General features: G+C 39.1%; 1 protein-coding gene and 1 pseudogene across 1 annotated transcript in view; one reads left to right on the forward strand and one right to left on the reverse strand.

Moving 5' to 3' along the window:
* The window catches only part of Slc27a2 (solute carrier family 27 member 2), a 37606-nt gene extending 13833 nt beyond the window's left edge, over positions 1–23773 (forward strand). The window contains exons 3-10 of the mRNA XM_076850763.2: positions 149–307; positions 2131–2255; positions 10647–10841; positions 15153–15243; positions 15766–15964; positions 17457–17554; positions 22060–22190; positions 23284–23773. Coding sequence (XP_076706878.2) covers positions 149–307; positions 2131–2255; positions 10647–10841; positions 15153–15243; positions 15766–15964; positions 17457–17554; positions 22060–22190; positions 23284–23460 — 1175 coding nt within the window. The 3' untranslated portion in view covers positions 23461–23773. The remainder of the gene's footprint in view (positions 1–148; positions 308–2130; positions 2256–10646; positions 10842–15152; positions 15244–15765; positions 15965–17456; positions 17555–22059; positions 22191–23283) is intronic.
* On the reverse strand, positions 12999–14060 carry LOC143395424 (archaemetzincin-2 pseudogene; annotated as a pseudogene).

Raw genomic sequence — 23773 nt, forward strand, 5'->3', positions numbered from 1 at the left:
ATCTGCTGACCCCAGGTTTAACTACTCCTGGTCCTCCCCTATACAGTTCTCCAAGCACAGGATGATGAATCTTCCTGAGCTGGAACCCTCCCACAGATTCAATGGCCAATCTCTGCTCAGTTATGCTTTCTCTTGTTTCTTTGCAAAGGTCTCCCAAAAGCTGCCACAATCAATCATCATCGATTATGGTATGGAACTGGCCTTTCTACCGTGTCTGGGTTTAGGGCAGATGATGTCATCTATACCACTCTGCCCTTGTACCACAGTTCTGCACTTATGATTGGCTTGCACGGATGTATCCTGGCCGGTAAGCTTTTTCTCTCAACAAGGTGTCAAAGGCCTGTACACATTCATATTTGGCTACTTTCCTATCTGCTAGGAATGGCGTTTACTTCTGTATTGATAACAAGTCTATTTGGCTCACACATCACAAGCAAGTATTTTCTCATGTCTGCTTATCTACAAAGTGTATCAAAGCAGAAATTCCTGTATGATGTTCTATGCCCTTACCCAAGTTAAGACACTAGGTTCTTAGGTCTATAAATAATTATCCTAGGTCATTTCCAACTTCAGAAATCTGCATGTTGATCTCTATCAGTATCGGATGTCACCTTCTTCCCCAGTCATCCCCATTCTTCTTTATCCTTCTCTAGTCCCACAGTTCCTCAGCTCTAGTCAGAATACCTGGCTTTTCATCTCTTTCCTTTCCTTCTCCAACTTCACTATTCAAATGGGAGTTTCCCTTCTCTCTCCCTCCAGTAAGATTTATACCGCTTTTATAGATGAAGATTGAGACTAACTTAATTTTTTCATCCACATGACAGTTCATTTTAAATAAAATACTGTTATTTTAAATGAAATATATAGTAACATAAATGCACACACACATATGTATGTATGTTATAGATTAAATGTTTGTATCTATCACCACCCCCAAAATTCATAGGTTTTGAAATCCCAGATTCCAGTGTGATGATATTAGAAGGTGGGACCTTGGAAAGTCATTAGGTCATGAATGTGGAGCTTTCATTTGTGGGATCAGTGGCCTGATAAGAAGAGATGGGATACAACCAACAATAAAAATTAATTTAAAAAAAAACAACCAACAATAAAAATTAATTAAAAAAAAAAAGAAGAGATGGGAGAGAGTTTCCTTTCTGTCTTTGCTTTCCCTCCTTATGGAGATGATGGCCATCCCCAAATCCAAAAGAGTGACCTTACTAGACACTAGATTTGCTGATACCTGGATCTTGACCTTCTCAACCTCCAGAAATAAAAAAATAAACTGTTTAAGCCACCTAGTCTATGGTAATCTGTTATAACAGCTTGAACTAAGACTGCCCAAGCCTTTTCTTCTTTCCCTCATTCACCAACTGATCAGCTTACAAAGCATTTAGCCCAGTATCAGTACCTGCCTTCATAGCAAAAAATGATACTTCAGCAGTATTGTTGGACCTTCAAGAACATTAGAATGATTCTGAGGCTCCCAAACAGACAAATCAATCACTTGGGCAACATAAATACATACTACCACCAATTTAATGGCTTTAAACAATAGATTTGTTGTCTTACTGTTCTGGGGGGTCAGAAATTCTGTAATCAAGAAAATACAATGCTACTGTCATTCAGTACATGGGTGATCTGCTTCAGTATTTATGTAACACACCTCCAGTAACACTTCCTATGTTTTAATATCTTTTTTTAAATAGAGAAGATGGGACTTCAAATCATTTGAAGTTATGCTGGGCTTTCAGGTTATGCTTTTTTCAACCCTTAACCCTTAGGAGAATTAATCTTTTCTTCTATGTTTCTCTTGATTATTTATTTATTTTGTGGTGCTGGAGAATGCACCCAGGGCCTCGTGTATGCTAGGCAGACTACTTTACCATTGAGCTACATCCCTAGCCCTGCACATTGACTTTTATTAGAAAGACTTGTAAATATCTTCTCCCATAGAATAAAACTATGTCTGGTTCATTTTTTGCATTGAGTATACTAGGTATTTAACCCTTGTTTATAAATCTAATTTATTTAAAAATTTTTAACCTTTCAAAAATGACAAAACTAAATATAATTGGAAAGATTATCTGTAGCATTCCTGTGTTGACACTTTCTGTGCCTTCTCTGTAGGTGCTACTTTGGCTTTGCGGACCAAATTTTCAGCCAGCCAGTTTTGGGATGATTGCAGAAAATACAATGCAACTGTCATCCAGTACATCGGTGAACTGCTTCGGTATTTATGCAACACACCTCCGGTAACATTTCCCATGTTTTAATATCTTTTTTAAACAGAGAAGAGGGGAGTTCAAATAATTTGAGGTTATGCTGGGCTTCAGCTGATCCATCTATATCAGTTTTCAATTTAGACTAGGGTTGTTTCTTATAGTAAGTGCTTGACACCACACCTATCCTAAAAAGGAGTCTTAGTAGATGTGATTCTATTGCCTTCCCTGTTACAATCCACTTAGTATATCTGCCTCTTCTCTTTCTGCTTATGAAAAGCCACTGTCAAAGCCCAGCTCAAATGATATCACTTCTGTTAAATCTATTCAATTCACTTCAGCCCAAGGCATTACCCTTCCCCTACATAATTTTATTTCTACATCTTGTGGTTTTCATTGCAGGTGTATGTCTTTGTGCCTCCCATCCTTCCTAGACTGTAACTTTTAGATAGCAGGGGCCATATTGTCTCCTTGCCCTCTCTTATGTCAAAGGCATATAGAAAACTTTTACTTACTGCTGTTTAATGAATAAATCCCCAGATGGCTTTGAAATTAACCCACCAGGCCTATCACCAAGCTTGGAGCAGTGCCTCAAGGGCCTTGGATCTACCCTGTTTGCAATGTCCTGCTGTCTTGATGGGGTTGTTCACAAGAGCCCCTTCTGCTCAGTCCCTTGGCTCTCATCAGAGATCTGGTGGTCACCTTGGGACCAAATCAGGGTTTCTCAACAGTGGCCCTGCTGACATTTTGGGCATATTAACTCTTTGCTATGTGGATTTAATCTGTAAAATATAGGATTTTTTAGCAGCAACTTTGGCCTTCACCCACTCAACACCAATAGTAACCTCCCCTCCACCGCAAGACATGATAACCAGAATGTCTCCAGACACTTCCAAATGTCCCCAGGCAGACAAATTTGACCCTAACTGAGAACCACTGAACTAGATTATATGTTAAAAACACCAGATTCTAATCCTTTAATCTATTAAGTCAGCATAAAATAAACTCAGAAGATCACTGAGTTGATAAATTGCTATTGGTAAACACCCACATTATGTTCAATGTCTATGCCAGCTGCTATGTGACAGAGAAAGAAATAGAAGAGGCTCTTCCCCAGTTCTCTCCCCTCATCTCCTGCCCAGATGTCAGCTCATCAGGGAGGCCACTCCTACTAATAATTAAGCATGTCACCCACCCCACCTCTCCTTCTTGTTACTGCTTTTTGCGGTACTTATCTCTCCCAACTTAATACAAGTTTATGTGATTGTTTTGCCAATTAATGAAAAATATATCACCCACCTATGACTGTCCATCTTGTTACTGCTTCTCATGGCCCTCATCACTCCTGTCACAGTATAGATTTATATGATTATTATCTATCTCCCCCCATTAACAAAAGTTCCACACAAGTGCAGTCTCAGTCTGCTACCAGAACCCAAATACCAGTCACAGCACATCACAAGCAATAACAAATTTTGCTGAATGTACTTCTAAATTCTTGCCTGGAAACATGTATAATTGAGTTAGGGGATGTACTATGTTTCCCCCAAAGTGTTAGCACATTGTAGCCTGATACTTTGGCATATTCAACAGATTCATGAAGGTCATAATAAGCTGGGGTAGGACCTTTTCCATATTTATTTCTATTAATGTCATTATTTAATTTTTTTCACATTAACATTCTACCTTGTTCTCAAGGTTGATTGAATGCTTATCTATCAAAACCCAGAAATCCACACAAAGCCCTTCTGTTTGACTTTTCTTCTCTGCCATAAAGGCACCAGCTTGTCAATTAGAAGTCTCCTGGGGAAGCAAGTATTGTTCCTATTGGTTTTAACAGGAGCTTCCTTTGGACTGGAGGAAAATAAACATGTTTGGGTGTAGCTATCTTCTATCCCCGCACCCATTCTTGGTACTGGAGATTGAACCCAGGGACACCTTAGCATACAGTTACATCACCAGCCCTTTTGTTAATTTTGAGAGAGTCTGTAAATTGCTGAGGCTGGCTTGAACTTTCAATCCTCCTACTTCAGCCTCCAGAGTAGCTGGAATTACAGTCGTGTGCCTCAATGCCCAGCTCTTTTTTCTTAATGTTGTCTCAAATGCTTGTAAAAAAGAAGAAGAAGAAGTTTGATCAGGATTTTATGCCTTCTTCAAAATATATCATGATTTAAGGTATATAATCTGTGGATAATCTCTAATCTAAAACTAGATCTGGAGTTTCTGCTAGCTGTTGCTTCTCAACCCCTGTGTTCTGCTTGTCTGAAAAAAAAAAATACCTGTAAGAATTATAAGAATTGTTATCTCAAAAAAAAGTCCTTTTAAAAATATTTTTAAATCATGGGTCATCATAGAAATTCCAGATTTTGTGGATTAAAGGGGAGCTTTACTCAAATTGTATCAAAATGACTTTTTGAACAAAAGTGGATAAAAGCTAGAATAGTGGAAAGCTTTAGATCAATGTAATCAAGAACTTTTTCTTCCTTAGAGCCACTTAAAAAAACAGGCTGCTCCTGGTGGGTTAATGCCACCCACAAACCCCAAGCCCTGAGTATCAGGGTGGCAGGTCCTGCCTAGCTGAGCCGCTAAACCGAATGACTCCCTCCACAAACATGGCACAGATTCTCAGGAGAATTTGGGGCCAGCACTGGGAGGTGGAAGCTGCTATCTATGCCTCTCCTCCCTCTTTTTAACCATATTCATAGTTCCCCTGGCAGAGCAGAGCTCTTCAGGTCAGTGGTTCAGATTTGGCTCCAGGTACTTAAAGTGGTGCATATGAGCAAGGACTGTGACCCAGTAGACCTGTATCCTGACTCTGCTATTTGAGCAGGATAGTCAGCCTCCCTAAGTACCAGCTTCCCATCAGCTAGTAGGGGAAATAATGGTACCAATCACATATGGAATCTATGAAGACAAAATGAGATAATGTACTTAAAGCACATACCAAAGTGCCTGTCTCCTAGTAAATGTTTAATAAATGGTAGCCATTATTGCCATTATCATCATTTTCCATGCCTGATAGTATGTAGCTTGAAATAACACATTCACCGAATCAATCAGTGAAAATTCTGCCCCATATACACAGAGGAAAAAATAAGAGAAGATATTCAAACTAGTCAGTTCATCTCTCTCATTTGCGGTTGAATAAGGGTTGAATAGCAAAGCTATTGACTTAAGTGATTTTTATGGTTGAATATTTTACTTCATTTCTCATTTTGTTATATTTGATCCTTTTCTTCCAAAGCACTCATTTATAATGAAAGATCATTCTGGTTCTTTCCTTGCCATATGCAGTTATCAGCTTCCATTTTGTTTGTGTAATTGCCTAAAAACAATGTCATTAGGAAAAACTATTTGTTGGAACAAGATATCATGAAAGTGAAGTGTTTCTCTTATTAGGAACTAATCTACAGCAAGGGGCATAAATAAGGTTGTGTGCCACCTACTGGTATAGAGACCAGTGGAAAGGAAGAGAAAGAGGAGGGGAAAAAGTCCAGAAAAGAGTTCTAGGAATCTCAAGTAAAAGTCATGCTATTTGGAAGAAGAAATTAGATGAACCAGAGATCTGGCAGAGCTGAGTAGACTCAATTTACCTTCCTAGTGTTGTCTGCCTTCCCTCCAAAATGAGATAACCTCTGGTCCCTTCCAGCCGGAGATACTGTCTCTGAATCACCTGCATTCTGGTAGAATGGAGGGAGGGTTATGTAGTAGCACAGAATGGGGAGTGACGAATTTGATGGAGGGATAGCCAGAAGAAAGTTGACAGAAGCCAGTCAAGAGAAAGAGGGAAGCAGAGGAGAATCGAGAAGCTTTGCCAGAGGTGAGTTCTAAAGGGTACAGAGAAGTTCTCCAGCCACACAAGGAAAGAAGGGCTTCTTGTTATCTGGAACAGCACATGAAGCTGTGGAATAAAGGTCCTGCTGTGTGGGGAGCTGCAAGCAGAGTGATAGGAGGTTGGCTGAGAGCTGGCCCAGGTGGAAAGGGCTTTTCCATGCTAAGACTTAAGTGTGGACATAAGAAATTATGATTGAAGGACCTTAGGTAGAAGGGTGACATGGGAGATGGTGTTTTAGACAGTCTTTTAGACTGCAGTAGGGAAAATACACTTGAGCTCTTAGGTAAAGCAGAGAGGTAAAGCCTCATCCAGGTAGAAATATAGCACAGTAGGTATTAAGAACATGGCCTCTGGAATCTTCTAAAATGGTGAAGACGCTTCACTTCATGGAAGTCAACCAAAAAATATGAAGACCAGAAAAAGACACAGCTCCATCATGTTAGAAGCTAAGAGATATCACAACCATGAAGTACATAGTACAGAAAACCTAAAGATGGAAGTGACTGATAGTAAGACTGAGGAAGGTGAAATGTAAGAGGAAAATACCACGATTAAACTGAAGACTACCAACGACAGAGAGAGAGAGAGAAAGAGAGATTCTCTAAGAAAATCAATTGTAGACAGTGCAGTGCAAGCAGGAATAAAAAGGGAGGGTGCCTTCAGAATTCTGGGTAAAAGTTATTGCCCATCTAGAATTTTATATCCAGCCAATCAATCAGGTATACCATAAGAATATTTTCAGACATTCAAAGTTTCAACAACAGCAGCAAACTTACCCTTTTATACCCTCCTTCAGGAAGTTAGGAGAATACATGTTTCATCTAAACAAGAGAGTTAAAACAGAGAAAGACACAGGATCCCAGAAGAGAGGCAAAGGAGACCCCCAGTCCTAGAGAGCAACCAATCCAGCCTATAGCAGAAGGATTAAGGGAATCCTAATGGAAGGAAAGAAATCATGTCATCTGATAGATTTCCTCAGGAGGAAAACTGTGTTTAGAGGGTGCTGAAGAGTGAGGAAAGAAATAGAAACAAAATATGAAGCAATTCCAGGGAAAATATAAATGAATTCAAGAATTTTTTCATGTTTCTTATTTGGTTCATCAGTAGTATGTTATGAGCAAAATAATGTGAATGCTGAATATTGATTTAACCAAACTTTGTGATACTGGAAAAAATTGGAGAGAAAACAGGAGAGAGCATATCCTCATTTAGCACAATAGGAAATTTAATAGTGAGGAATCAAGAGGTAACAATACAAGCATTTAATTTAGAAATATGGAGCTTAGAAGAGTTAAAAGTTATCTACCTCTGATGAGGGGCAAAGGACAGATGGAATACATCATTCTTCATTTAAGGATCTTTCAGTAGTATATTTAAACTATGCATACCACTCTTTATTTTTTCCTCTTTATTTCCCTTTTTATTTTCCCTTGTTTTTCATTTTTAACCAAAGAAAGAGCACTCTCTGAAGTCACTTAGATTTGGATCTGAGTCTTGGGTATCCATTTTGCTATCTTTGTGAGTTTGGAATCATTACTATAAATTTCCCAAAGCTCCATCTCCTCAATTGTAATATGAGGCAATACTTTATAACCTATCACATTCTGGTAGAATTTTTTTAAGAAATGTAAATAAGATAATACAAATAGAAAAGCCCTCAATAAAAATTTTTTGCTTACTTTAATTACCTATGTTCCTTCCTGAACAACCTGTCCTCTCACCCTTCATAAGTCATTAAATTCAGGATGGACTGAAGTCCCTAAGTGTGTTTGCACGTTGCACCTCAGCTGCAATGTGGAATAGAAAGTCTGATTCTCACTAAAGAAAATGAGCAGGTGACCTTTGACCTAGAGGAGCAGCTTTGGTGATAGAGAACCACTGTACCCTGTGGGAAAGGAGAACTTGAGACACATTCCATTCAGCCACTGGTGAGTGGAAACTAGGTGACAGCCAGACATCTTAGAATGTTCCAGTATCTCCCCCTTGTATCACCAGTGCTTCCAGGCTAGAGCCTTAATCCCTTCTACTAGTGTAATAAGATCCCTCAGTTGTTTGATGCAAACCAAGCCTGAGGTATTGTGATTAGCTACCTGCCACCCACAGGTGACAGGTGCACCTGTGAGGCTGGCCAGCTTCCAACATACCCAGGGCACCTGCACCACCTCCTGCACCCTCAGCCCTGCCCTTGTGCCAATGTCCCAGCCGCCAGCTATTGAACAGGAAAATTGAGGGTTTCCTGGTGGAGGTTATTTATTTTACTGCAGGGATTATGCTGTATGCAAAGCACAGGTCCAAGGCCCTCTGGGCGATTCAAAGATAGAGTTGAACTCAATGGAAGTTACCATCTAGTGAGGGGGATAGATGATCACCCTTCATCAGATAAGGAAACAAGCTAAGTGTTTGAGAGAGCTTATTGTGGGCTGCATATGGAATAAGTAAGGTTTGCATTCACGAGAAGGCTAATTTGGAACTTCTCACACAGGCCTGGAGCAGTAAGCACCCAGGTCAGGTGGTTATTTTTTAAGTGAAAATAAGCATTCTTCAACCATCTGGAATTTTCCCCCCTTGGAATGAGAGTGAGGGAGAATGGCAGGGGTGAGGGATCTCTGTAAAGCCAACAATCCTTACTGAGAATAATAGCATCTTGTGCTCAGGGTGACCCTACAGTTCATTATCCAAATGGGAACATAAGAGTGAAAGATAACAAGCACACCACAACAACAGGCATAAGCCAGAACTGGCCCTGGCAAACAGACAGGTGAAGTCTGCTCCTTACAGGTACTAGGAATTATAAAGGGAACAGATGCCTTGACCTATGGTCCTGAGGAGCTGCTGAAGAGACTAGATTCCTGTGCAGTCAGAACACTGAGAACTCCTGCAGGTTCAAACTCGTCTCAGGTGACTCCTGAACACTGTAGTTGAGATCCACTGGCATGAGGACCCTGTTTTCTCTTTGCACATGTCCTCCTCAGAAAAAATACTCAGGCTCATTTTTTTTTTTTTTTCAGTTAAACCAGTATGTAGCCATCTCTTCAGCTAGGACTCCTGAAAATGCTTTGCTACCTAAATTTTGACCAACCAGCTACTTAAAAATCAAATACATGTTTACTTTTTTCCCAGCCCCTTTAGCTCCTTTGGTGTGGAGCCAATTCAAAGTTTGTTTTGGTTTGGCTTTTAACTGCCATATCAAAGTCCTTCCCCTTAGATCTGCCAGCTTCTTTCTTCAAACAGTTCTTTACAAAGAGTAATTCTTATTCCAATATCCCTTCATGGCAACTTCACAGTGTAGAAGATAATGTAGAAAATACAGAAAACACTCTGATCTAAGTGATTGCCGTTCTGCCCAATAAATTACCATTAGACTTGAGACGAGATTCCCAGTTACCTAGCACTTTAGCCTGTTTCATTCTGTTTTCTGTTCAAATAACTGAGTAACAGAATTTACAAATTAAATATATAATTATTTATTTTTTTTTTAAAAAAATATTTTGTTTTAGTTGTAGTTGAACACAATACCTTTATTGTATTTTTATGTGGTGCTGAGGGTCGAAACCAGTGCCAAGTGCTCTACCGTTGAGCCACAACCCCAGCCCTAATTATTTGTTTACCTGTCTCTTCCACTAAGCTGTGATCTCCTGGAGAGCATAAATTACCTTATTAATATAAACTACATCAAAACTACCATTGATTTGGACACCTCTGTAGGGTCCTCATAAATGACTGGTGAAATGGAAGGCAGCCGGTCCTCACCCCACCTCTCTTGTTCTCATAAACTCCTCTTTCAGTTCTTACACTCAAAATAGCTTTTCCTTTGTGATTTTTATTAATAGCAAAGCATCTTCCTCCCAAGCCACCTAAGCAACTGGGAGCCAGCTTCCTCCTTCTCTTTCTCTTCCCATCCCATTGGGACGGTCTCACTGTCTTGGTTCAGCTCTAACTGGTCTTGTGACCTTTGGGTGTACCTGTTACATGTAAATGTGAACTAGATTATTCTCTCCTGTCCCTTCTAGACTCTTTGATGGCTTTGTAGAAAATCAATATCTATCTATCTACCTATTTCCCCGCCACCACTGCGACCCCACCTCCCTGAACTGTTTTCTAGGTTTACTCTTCACCACCAAGCAGAAGAAACATTACCCAGGGTCCTGCTGGTGTTAGAATGCATCTGCTCTGACAGATCTTTCCCATGGAGCCCCTCCCTTCTGGAAATTCACTGATCTTCATCAGCCCATGAAGAAACTATTAACACATTATTCTAACTTTACGTTGAATGAAATGTTGGCATCATCTGGCTCTGTCCAATTGCCTCATCTTTCCCCTTAAAAATCAAAACAGGGAAAATCCAAATCTTTTGGTTATTAAATCAAAGTTCTATCAATCAGACCATAATGATGGTGTTAGAGAGAGAAGGAATATTGTCTGTGGGTGGTAGAAAAGGCATAGAATTTGTGACTAATGTAAATATGTAATAAAATAAAGACAACTATTAGTGTGAATTAAATATATAAAAAATAAAGGCAATTATTGATATATTAAGTACAGATTCCAGAGATGGCTCAGTTTGTCTCCTTCTTCTCCCTCTACCACAGAAACCAAATGATCGTGATCATAAAGTGAGAATGGCCCTGGGAAATGGCTTACGAGGAGACGTGTGGAAAGAATTTGTCAAGAGATTTGGGGACATTCACGTTTATGAGTTCTATGCTTCCACTGAAGGCAATATTGGATTTATGAATTATCCAAGAAAAATCGGTGCTGTTGGGAGAGCAAATTACCTACAAAGAGTTAAGTATATTGAAAAATGGGAGCACATGTAGTTGATTCCCAGAACACAGAGGCTTTTTAAAAGTCAAGTCATGATGACATTATTATTAGAAGTTCATGCTGCAATTAGAGCTGTGTCCATCTGTATCACCAATCGCTCATTCTCTGTGCTAATGATCTCAAAAATTTCATCTCAGTTTAAACCATCTCAGTTTCTGTTAATATCAACCCATTATTTCTTTGCCATCTGCAACTTATTGAAGCCTTCCTTCCTTTGTTTACGTGAAGATGGCAAAGCACCTGGAAGTTGCCAGTTCCATAACTTTATTATACACTGAAATATAATATTTCCCCTCAGTTGTGCTGTACTTTACAAACTCTTTACATATATAGGTGCAGGGCCCAGAACTTGCACTTTGGAGCTAGTTGTTCTGAGGTGGGGTCGAGTTGCTTTTTAAAAGATATGCAGGGTTAAGACTGACTTATTTGACCTTCAGGAGCACAGGGATGCATCCCAGTTGTAGGATCTAGGGAACATTGCATCTACCTAATAATTCTACCAGAAAAATATTTTTTATTTTTAAGCCTGCTCACAGAGGTATCAGTCCCTGTTCTCCCTCAGCTGTTTCATTGCCTGGGATCTCTGGACAATTTATGTCTTTTTGTGCCCAAGCATTCAGTCTACTACATGGCCCACTCTGCTGCAAAATTTGAGGAATACTTCATGAATGCAGAGCCTCCTTTGGCTTGAGTAGTCACTTTTGTCATTATGTCTCTAGACACCCATCCTGCCTGGCCATAAAACAGCCACACCAGAAGTCTCAGGCAACCTTTTTTCCCCAGACACCAGCACAGTACAGAGGACAGTGGTCCATATGCAGTTCAGCTCTGAACTGCAAAACCCAGCACCACTATATGCCAGCTGAGTGACCTGGAGCAAGTCACTTACATTTCTTAGGCTTCAACCTCATCATCCTAAAACAAAGATTTAAAATAGTCATCAGGTATGGTGGAACACACCTCTAATCCCAGTGACTCAGGAGGCTGAGGCAAGAACATCACAAGTTTGAGGCTATCCGCAGCAATCTAGTGAGGCCTTAAGCAACTTAGCAAGACCTTGTGTCAAAATAAAAAGTGAAGAGAGCTGGGGATGTAGCTCAGTGGTAAAGCGCCCCTGAGTTCAGTCCCCAATACTAAGAAAATAAAATGAAAAGAGCAAACACTGGGCTCAATACCTAACCTGTACTCAGTGTTAATAAGGATTGTTGAAAGGATTAACCAAATACTTTATGAAAAAGCCCTTAGAAGCCAATGCCTATTGTATAATAGACTTGGATAATTGTAGCTGTAATGATCATTGCCATTGCATTTTTTATATACTGGCCTGAGCTCAAGGCATTACCCAGTTCAAGAGGCCTCTCTGACAATGGCAGCCAAACCTACACCTGCAGGAGAACCCTGCAAGGTTCTCCCTGTCCTCCATACCTGCACCATCCAATATAACAGCCACTAGTTACTAGTTAGTAAATTTTAAATTATATAAATAACGTTTTCAATTCAGTTCTTCATTCACACTGTCAAGAGCTCAATAGTCACATGTGGTTAGTGACTACCACACTGAGCAGGGGAGATTGAGAACATTCTCATTGTCACAGAAAATTCTACTAGACTTCCACTGGGCAGCAATGCTACAGATTGAGAATGGAAATCCTACTGCCCACTGGAAGCATTGATGACTGGGTCAGTGTTTTCCAGTTAGCACCAATCTAACCTGAACCAGCCGAAACCCTGTAGACCAAGGTTACATGCAGTTTAGAAAAAGGGGGCCAGCAAGTTATTCATGTTGGTATTGTTGATGCTCAGAAAGAGTAGTTACAAAGAAGCTTTGTTTTCTACCAAATCTCCTTAGAAGCTGCTGCCATACATTACTAGTTCTTTGCTTTCTCATCCATTGATTGCCATGTGTTATAAACAAAACCACTTTTTAAAAACTAAAAAGAGAAACAAGTTACCCGTGCAATTGATATGGAAGAACTGTTAGCATCCACAAATTCTTCACATTCTTGCAAATAATGGTAAGATTTACATTTGTTGACCACAGATGCCACCTGTTGTTTGTTTGTTTTTGAGAGCATAATGTGCAAATACTTATTTTAATTACTCCTATTTGAAGGTACTTATTTTTGGAGAACAGCAAGGCATTTTTTTATCTACTCTTTCCATTCCTTAAAGCCTTAAAGTTTTTGGTAAATTCACATTATTTTCACAACTATGTTTTGGAGTTGCTCTTGGTGTGTCAGCAGATACGTCATCAATCTACCTTATCAGTGCTTTATATCTTTCTGCAATATTGAAGCCAATGGCACACGACAATTTGCATAGACAGATAGGACAATCATCAGCTTCCTCCAAGTGGTTGGAGCCTTGCATTAGGCATATGAGCCACCCCAGTGTCACAGTCCAAATATGTGTTCAATCTCATGGGTTAAAGTCTTACAGGAATAGAGCAGCAAAACACTAGTGATTCCCTGAATAAAGTAGTTATCAAAAATGGAAGAGTCATTTGAAGACTTTTTTCTGGAGCTCCTTCACTGTGCCTTCATAGTGGGAGCTATAGAAAAAAACTGCCATGTCTAGTGAAGCTGAATATTTCCACACCATCTGTCAAAGAAGCCTATCCAAAGACAGAATTCCAGGAGTCTCTTGGGTAAAGATCAATCATTGTTATTCCCACAACACAAAAGGCATCTTCAGATTTCATCTTTTTTAAGAACTTCAGGATATGCCCTGCATGAATTTGTAAATCGCGTGATCATTCACTCTAAAAGAACACCACGTTGCAGAAACAGAAACCAGTTCTAGGAGTTTTATAGTCAAACCATAGAAAAATGCTTCACAGTAGTACTTGAGACATTTAATACATTCTTCACTAAAAACTTGGTGTTTCCTAGAGATCCAATGGACAGAATATAAATACTATGCTTCTTTGGAGAGGGTATCTTTCTATAAGGATTACTAAAAAAAACATTCAATGTCTTGGGAAGCCTCAGGTTAGGAGATGATCCAATCTGATTGTGAATGCAAAGTAATAGGTCTGAAGAGATCACTGGTTTGCTGGAAGGCTTCATTCATTTGTTCCTGTTCCTTAGCATCTAATTTCTCATACTGTGACACAAGTATTGGGTTCTTAGAGATGAGAACTGTTTTAGTGTCTGTTCAGAGTGACATAATACTTGCATAATGACAGGTCTCATCTATTCACATCAAGTTCCTATGCAGAGCTTTCATCCTTCCCTTTATAAAGGTGCTATGGAGGGTACCTTCACCCCAACAGGCCTTACCACTGCCCGCCACCACCTGTATTTTTTAATGAAGTTATCTGCTCCAACTAAAGCATGTGATTGATTACTTTATCCCATAGACTTGGATATAAATTTGAAATGGACACAGTAACCATGGCTAACAGTTATATCCAAATACTGTCATATTTGTGATTATCCATTAGTAGGGAAAGTAATATACTTAGTATTGCTCTTACTGAATTATTTAAATTTAAATTCTTATCTCATTAAAAAACTGTTAAGTGTGATAGAATTTTAATTTTATGGTCAAGGGCATGAAATAATTTTAGCTTTGATTCTTGAATATTTTGGAGAACATGTCCCTGAAAATGTGAAAAATCTAATGATAACATATTAATATAAAGTTATATAAGATTTTTAAACCCACTTGTGATATGTCCACCAAAAGACATGCAAAAGAACGTTTATAACAGCTTAATTTATAATAGCCCAAACTAGAAACAGTCCAAATACCCATTAACAGGAGAATAGACAAATTGCTATATATTTATAGAGGAGAAAATTTCATGACAATAATAAATGAACTAGTTTGGATAGGGATATAGTTCAGTAGTAGAGCACTTGTCTAGATGCATAAGGCCCTGGGTTCAATCCCCAGCCCTATAAAAACTAATAATGATAATAATTAATAAACCACTAATAAGAACACAAACATGGATGGATAAATATTCAGAGATATACTGAATTAAAGAAGCAGACATAAAGGCATACATTCACTTCACTCAATTGAGATTTAAAACTAATTGATGGTAATAAAAGTCACAATAGTGGCTGACTTCATGGAAAGGACCAGGAAATGAGAATGTTTAAGTATTTTAATGTAGGTAGTAACTACATGGCCGTACACAAAAGCAAAATTTCACTGAGCTGTACACTTACCATATGTGTACTTCATGTACTTTATATAATGAAGTATATAAAAACTGTAACAGAATTTGTACTCAAGATGATATTTTTTAATTTTGTTAGAAAGTCATAACTTATGAACTGATTAAATATGACGTGGAGAAAGACGAACCTGTCCGTGATGGAAATGGATATTGCATCAAAGTTCCCAAAGGTACAGTGAATATTTTGTTCATATATCCTGTGACTTTTCTTATCACAGGATTTTTAAGACTAATGCATTATTTCCAGATGGTTTAATTACTCTCAAAAATAGTTATAGGAATTAGCTTCTGCTTCAAATTTCCAGGCGCTAATTTGCCATTACGTGTAACATAATTATGGTTTTAAGGCTAACTTAACAACTTCTTGCTTATAAGGTAAGTGTTTTGTGGAAAGGAATATGTAATTATGGTTTCAAGGCTACAGTTAACTTCAGGTGGTCTTGTGTAGTTATGTGCGTAAATCATTATCAGTACAAGATCAGCATTAAACTAATTTCAAGTGTGCGTTAATATGTGTATATGTAGTATACATGCATATGCATGTACATGATGTATATGAACGTGTGTATGAAAATGGCACTTTCTGCAGCCAGCTTATTAACAGTGGGTTCTATGGCATCAGTCTTAAGAGAAATTGAAAATAAAATTTGCTTATCTCTAGCACACAAAATAACAACTTTCTTCTGTCTTAGGTGAGGTTGGACTCCTGATTTGCAAAATTACACAACTTACACCATTTAATGGCTATGCTGGAGGAAAGACTCAGACAGAGAAGAAAAAACTGAGAGATGTCTTTAAGAAAGGAGACCTTTATTTCAACACTGGAGATCTCTTAATGATTGATCATGAAAATTTCGTCTACTTCCATGACAGAGTGGGAGACACATTCCGGTTGGTTTTTCTGCATTATTGAGCCTAAATTAAACACAGGCACAATTTGGTTTATTCCTAAATTGGAATCACATTCCAATTGGGTTATGCTGCTTCATTTCCTCTTGTCTCTGATATATCATTTCAACCTCTAGTATGCCCAGAGAATAAAAGTCAAAATACATGAAGTGTAGCACTGTAATGCCCACTTAGCTTGGCTGAGCAACACTAGATAATCAAATGAGGTAGGAAAGCTGTGTCTGATTTTTGGAGGTTAAAGCCCGTCCAACTACTCTCATTTGTCCTGTATTATTAGGACAGCCAGGAATTTTCACAATGTTCCCAGTCATGGGGCTTTTCTTCCCGCCAAAATCAAATGCAAATTAATGTGGAATCGATCTGGCTGAATCGGAAGTGAGAGGTGCAGAGCCCATCCTCCTCCTCTTCCCTTTTTCTCCCTCCCCAACAAAATGGCTTCCATTGGAACCCCAAAGTCAGCAAAAGGAACTTTGAAAGTCATTCTAATAGACCATGAAGTTAATTCCCAACATTAACCCAGTCGGAAAGAAGCCTTCCTTCTAACATAGGCTTCTTTTCTTTGGGAACTCCCTGACAACAGGCAGGTCCTGTGTCTGTTGGCCACCCCACAGCACTGAGCCCAGTACCAAACACACATAACTTTTGATATAAATGAATGAGGAGGTAATGGAAGTCACCTGACTACAGTAGAATGAGCATGGTTGAATGAGAACCAAGCTCCCAGGGTCACTTCCACTACTGACCAGCAGCATTAGCAAAGCAGGTCAGTAGTGGAAGTGGTCTGCTTTACCTCAATTCTTTTCACCCATTTCATGAGTGTCCTGATGATTCTTGAGATTTCTTCCTTCCCCAATATTCCACAACTCAAGATCCAAATTATTATTTAATGCCACCTTCATATTACTAAGAAGATACATCTAAGAGACCTAGAGAATTTTTATGCAAAACAAAGTTCAGCTCTTTATTAAGTGAAAAATAGCACTTGGTGAGCCTTAATATGATAATCTCCCTGTAACAAAAGTATGATATTTTTCCCTTTTTCGTGCTGCCTTGAGACCTTGAAATACAAATATAAGTTCTATGAAATAGAAATTCACTAATTGAATTAAATAGCAGCTTAAGTTGGTAAATGAGGAAAGTGAGAGGTCTAAACACAGCAAAAAAAACAGTTGAGATTTGTTTCTGATTTCCAGGGCCTCTCTTAGCCACGGTTGTATTTTAACCTTAGAATGCCATTTGTTGTCAAGTTTTACTTGGCAAGACTAAAATCCCACATATCTTTAGCTTTACCTTTTATACTTTACCTTTTATTCCTCAAGCAGAATGCCGTGACTAATTTGGGGAGTAGAGGGAATCAAGATGGGGAAGATGAGACCACCACCCCAAAGAGGTCAGAAGGAAGCACCTGCTCTCTGCATTTGCAACCTGGGCCAGAAAGCACCAGTGACCTCTGCTAACTGGCCTTTTCTTCCAGGTGGAAAGGGGAAAATGTGGCCACCACAGAAGTTGCTGACATAGTAGGACTGGTTGATTTTGTCCAAGAAGTGAATATTTATGGAGTGCCTGTGCCAGGTATGTACAAGATATTATACATCTGAACCTCAACTCCTGCAGGTACTGAATATAAATTTAACCTCAAGGCAGTTTGTCAATACCTTCTCCTTCCAGCTGGAGAATTTAACAACTCGATGTCAGTCACCAGGGTATAAGGAGCTTTGTGTTCCCTAGTAACAGGAAACTCAGTATGTCTAAGCTGGCTTCCACTGTTTCTGGCCTCTCAGGCAAGCAAAGTCTCCCAAATGCAGTGCTCCGTGCTGTGTCTGGCACTCTTCCAGAAAAGATGTGTCAAGTTTGTGAGAGCTGGGAAATGGCGAATGAGGCAGTACAAATAAGAGCAACTACCGTTGCTAAAAAGAAAACCTGGGAAGGAACTGACTTTATTCAGATTCTTTTTTAAAGCAGGTCCCTGACCCTAACCCAGCTCACTGAGTTTCATAATCATCACAGACCACATCTGCAGATCTGCTTCTGCCAGCAGTGTGGAAAGAGACAAGGTCTAACCTTAAGTCCTGGCTCCAATACCTGCTGGCTGTTTGACCTCAGGCAAGTCACTAAAATTAAGGATAATACTTGCCCTGCAGTTGAGATTGTCAGGAGAATTAATTTTATTTCATAAGTACTAAACATGTATTTATCAAATTTATACATGAGGATATTCATGAGAATAAATTATTTGAATTATAGATGTCAGAGAGGAGTGAAACTTCCAAACCATTACCCAAATAAAACATGCTGGTTCCCTGAGAATTCAGTATTTGGGATTCTCACCCATGTGTTCAAAATGGAAATCCAAAATTTCCTCTTTCCTGAGCTGTGACAGTCCTGACCTGACCTTGTGCTGTCCTTTTATTTTTTGAAGAATGTTTGAAAATCTCTCTTGCCTGTTTCTCTATGACCCTCTGATACTAACTCAGTGGGAAATATGGCCACATGTCAAGGCACAGAGTAGGAGAGGGTACAGAATGCTCCTTGTGTTGGTCCCAAGGAGAATGCGCCAGACTCTGAACTAATATAACACTAGGGTCCAAGTCATGGTTGTCAACTGTCCTGCCATACCAGAGTCTTCTTGTAAATCCCTCTTAGAAGGTCATATGTGCTTCTAAATGCTGGATTTTAAGAAGGTAACACAAACAAGAAGTCAAGAGAATCTGAAAAATGGAACAGAAGGACCTAGCCCAGTGTTCCTCAAAGTGGGATCCCCAGACCAGCCATATCTGTATCACCTGGGAACTTGTTTGAAATGAAGTTTCTCAGGCTGGGGTTGTAGCTCAGTGGTAGTGTGCTTGTCTAGCACATGTGAGGCCCTGGGTTCCATCCCTAGCACCACATAAAGATAAATAAATAAAATAAAGGTATTGTGTTCATCTACAACTTAAAATATATATATATATTTTAAATGAAGTTTCTTGAGTATCATGAAAATCAAAGGGAGATCAATAGAGGAAAGGAATCAGGGGGAAGAGGAAGGGAAGGAAAGGAGGAAATACAGTAGAATGATACTGACCAAATTATATTGTGTGCATGTACAAATAGGCAACAACAAATTCCACCATTATTACAACTATAATGTACTAATAAAAATATGGAAAATCTTAAATGCAAAAATAAATAAATAAAAATGCAGTTTCTCAGGCCAATCCCAGTCCTGCTACATCAGAACTTCTAAGATGGGGACCAGGAAGCTGTTTTCACAAACCCTTCGGTGATTCTTAAAAATACTAAAGTCTAATTTGGAAGTGATGAAAATGTTCTAGAACTAGATTCTGGTGGTGACTGTATAACATTTTGGGTGCACTAAGTACCATTGAATTTTACACTTTTGAATTATAAAAATGATGGATTTTATGGTATGGATTTTAATTTAGAAAAAAAACAAAACACCAAAATCTAAGAAGCACTGAAGCCCAATAATTCCCAAAATTTGGTCAATTATCAAAATTATCTAGAAAACTTCAAAACCTAGACCTAATGGGTCATAACCTCTGGGGTTTGGAACTTGAAATCTGGTGATGTCTTTTTTTAATTCCCAAATAAGTCTAACAAGCAGTTAGACTTGGGGATCATAGATATTAAACAAGGAAGAGGAGGTTAACGGAATTCAAATAATTGGAAGATAGTCTGGTAGAACGAGGTATTCTGTATTGCCCCAGTGATCAGAACCAAAACTAATGGGTTGAAATTATCAGAAGAAAACTTTGGCCTGAGAACTCTCCTATAACTAGAGAGACCAAAAATTAAGTGGGCTTTTCTCCTGTTCCACCAACTGGGGCATGATGTAAAGGGAGGTTGATTGTCTACCTGGGATCCTAGTATCATTCTTGCAGCAGTGAAAAATTATAGATGAACTCTGAAGTCCCTCCCAACTTTCAGATTCTGGATTATCGTTGCCACTCTTGCTGCCACCTGGCCTCCTATCCATAAGAAGGCAGTCCCATCCCAGCCTGGAAATGCAGTAGGCCCATGAAAGTAAGGCACCACAGTCCACCATGATTGATTCTCAGCACAGACCTCACAGATCTCAGCTTAGCACCAGGAGAGAACTTCCAGGTTTGGGCCTAGACTGCAGATGTCTTTTTCCTGAGTTTCACACCAGAATTGTTCAACTACTCTCTAGAACTTTCCATTCACAACTTAACTTTCCGAAACCGTTGCCAGGTGACATTAGTATTGCACAGGGGAAGAGGCTAGGGCTACAATCTGCTCCAGAAATGTTCAGAGTCAAAGTGGTAAGATAATGGGTTTTATTCAAAACCAGTTTTGAAGAAAAAGAGAAGAAACTTCCACCTTTTGTCTATTTCTTATGTAGGCAGGTAGTTGAATCCAGGCAGTCAGGATCCAGACAGGGTCCCTGAGCTAGGCTGCTAGTAACACAATGACAAGATGGTGTATATCTTCACTGTCCAGGATAGCAGCCAATAGCCACCATGTAGCTACTGAGCACTTGAAACATTGCTAGTACAACTGAGAAATTGCATTTTTTATTTTACTTAATCATACTTAAAATTTAGTTTTATAGCCACACTCACCCAAAGGCTACCACATTAGACAGTGCAGTTCTAGAGAACGCCTAGCCAGAACTGATCTTTAAATTTAGCCCATAGCTGCTGTAGACTGGAACCTTCTTCCTGGAGCTGAGCTAACCCCAAACCAAGCTGTGTGAATCAGGACAGAGGTTTGAGACCCAACAGTCGAATCTGCCCCTTGCCCAGCTTTGCTTTGTCACTGCCAAAACAGGAAATAAGGAGCTAGTTGATGCAGATTTCTGTTGCGTCAGCCCTTGCCTTCATTCTAAAAGAAACTTACTAGAGACATTTGAGATTGCTGAGGCAGGTGTCAGGGATCCCTAAAGAAAGAGGGTCTGGTGCCCCACCACCCTTCTTTAGATGAAAGGCAAACCAAATGAAGTGACATTTCTTTTTTTTTTTTTTTTTTGGTTTGTTTGGGGGACGTTTTGTTTCGTTTGAGGTTTTTTTTTTTTTTTTTTTTTTTTTTTTTTTTTTTTTTTTTTTTTTATAATCTTCTTTAGAGCCATAGATAAACATACAGTCACCATGGGAGAGATTTCAAAAGCTGGGGCCCAGGTGACCCAGATCGGCTCCTTCCCAGTCTCTGATTACAGCTAAGTAGTTCAGGGAAGTGGACCTGGACTCCCACTGGGTCTACTGGATCGTGTAGAAGATGTATTAATACCTAATTACCACTGTCCTCACAAGAAAACAATGGTAATTGTTCGGAACTCCTCTCCACTAACAGCCCTGCTGTTAGGATCTGTTTTCTCTGTGGTGTTGCACAGCTTCTTGAGGCTGGTGGGCATGAATGGGAGGGCACCAAACAGCTCACCTCCTCACCTGCCTTCACCCTCCTGTCCTGCAACTTCTCTGAGGTGCAGGCAGCAAAGCTATTAGGAACCTTGATTAAATAAAAAAGTCTCCAAGGTGTATTTGTGCCTGGAGGTACAACTAAAGAACAACCTAAGCTCACTGATTCATGATGGTAGAGCAACGACTTGTCACTAGAATCCTAAAAACAACTTTTTTTCACCACAAGTTTGACCTGTGTCCCACTGAGATCTCTCTGTGTTGGCTGCCAAGGAGGACAATGATTACAAGCATAGGATCTGAAGCCAGCCTGCCTGGATTCAGTTTCTGACCCTGGTTAGTATTTGCATTGTGATCTTGATCAAGTCTCTTAATGGCTTTAAGTCTCAATTTCTTTATCTGTAAAAAGGAGATAACATCTGTACTCCTTCATAAGGTTGTTGTAAGAGTTAAATGAGAGAATTTGTAATATATATCTACTAAAAATTCAACCAATGCAGAGCTATTAGGAGTCTTACTATGAGTAATAGTATATTCAACTGAGAAAAACTTGCACATATATTTGAAGTAAAAATTCCAACTATACAAAATTATCCATGCTATACTATGGGCTCAGTTGCATAGCTCCTTAACTAACGAAGTCTCACAAATGAAATAAACAGCTACAACCCCTCTAATGTTTTCTCACCTCATATATAGGTCATGAGGGTCGAATTGGCATGGCCTCCATCAAGATGAAAGAAAACCATGAATTTGATGGAAAGAAACTCTTTCAGCATGTTGCCGATTACCTGCCTAGTTATGCAAGGCCTCGGTTTCTGAGAATACAGGTGAGACATCTTACCAAGTTCAATTATCTTCTCTCTTAGAGACTCCTGTCTATTAGGGAACAACTCCCCTTCTCCCTGGAGTGACCACATTTGCCAAATTTGCCTTGCCTTTTCCAGAAAGTTTGAAAAGAAGTTCAATAAGGAAGCAAAATATCCAAAAATGCAGCTAGCAGAAATCCAATCCTAATCCCTTTCTCCCTGAAATGACAAGGAGACTATTCAACAATAGACTTGGCAAAAAAAAAAAAAAAAAAAAAAAAAAAAAAAAAACCTCAAAGTCTGTGTAGCTGAGGTATGACAGGCATTTTAAATAGAAATGCTCTATTTAATAGAAATGTTGTTTTCAATTTTAAGGAATACAAAAATATACAAAAATCCTACCCCATAGGGTAAAATTTAATTAGGCCAGTTGGAACTACCAAACTTGACAACCCTGCTAGAGGGATTTTTTTTTTTTTCCTTTCTAAAACTTAATCCTTTTATTTGGTTCAACACTCTTGCTTTCAGACTTTAAGCTCTGTGATTCTATAACCAAAAGCTTGAGAAAAAAAAAAAAACCTTAAGGTTCTAGATATTGGTGAGTGTATATGTTTATTTCTATTGATGTATATTCATTAAACACTGACATTTAATTTGCAACCAGATGGTAAAGAGATGTCAACATGAAATATCTTCAGAGATCTCAATTAACATTGAAGGAAGTGTTCTGTCTAACAAACAGATGGAGACAGCAGAGCTCCCTGTGTATAAATGATCCCTCCTCCCACTCCCACTGTTAGCCCAGACACCCCAGGGGATACCAGAAGCCTTACCAACCACCAGGCACCACCCTCTGCTCAAAAATCTAGTTACAGGTATCTCACCATTGGCAGCCTTTCCTGCCCCACAGATGATCCTAAGGACATAAGACAATAAAAGCAAATCTCTCACACTAGGCTCTTCATGGAACTTCTGAAAACAGGCCAAATGGATATCTCACCTGAGCCACAAATGCCAATGATTTGCAAGTCCCCCTGCCCCACCTCTACTCCTCACCCTGCTCCCTAATCTATTGCAAAACACAATGCAATGTGGATTGTTTGATCTTTTTCAGGATACCATTGAGATCACTGGAACTTTTAAACACCGCAAAGTAACTCTCATGGAGGAGGGCTTTAATCCCACAGTCATCAAAGATGCCTTATATTTCTTGGATGACACAGCAAAAACATATATCCCTATGACAGAGGACATTTACAAAGCCATAAATGATAAAACTCTGAAAATCTGAATATCCCCAGAAGGATGACTCACTTTTCCAGAAAGAAACTGAATGGACTTAATACAGCCACTCAAAAATAATCCATCCTTAATTTGATTGAAGATTATGAGATGCAATTTTTTTAGGAATTATTCACATCAGTAAGGGAACAATTATTGTTGTTTTAATTACACCTGAACCTTTGTAAGTGAAAAGATTTAGAAACAATTATTTTTTCAACTTGCACCTACTGTTTGTATTTGTAAACTGAGCTCATTGGAGGAACAGCCTTATTTTTTTTTAAATATATAATAAAATAGACGAACACCAGCACACGAAATGA

The sequence above is a fragment of the Callospermophilus lateralis genome, chromosome 3, assembly GCF_048772815.1.
Source record: "Callospermophilus lateralis isolate mCalLat2 chromosome 3, mCalLat2.hap1, whole genome shotgun sequence".
Classification (NCBI taxonomy): Eukaryota; Metazoa; Chordata; class Mammalia; order Rodentia; family Sciuridae; genus Callospermophilus; species Callospermophilus lateralis.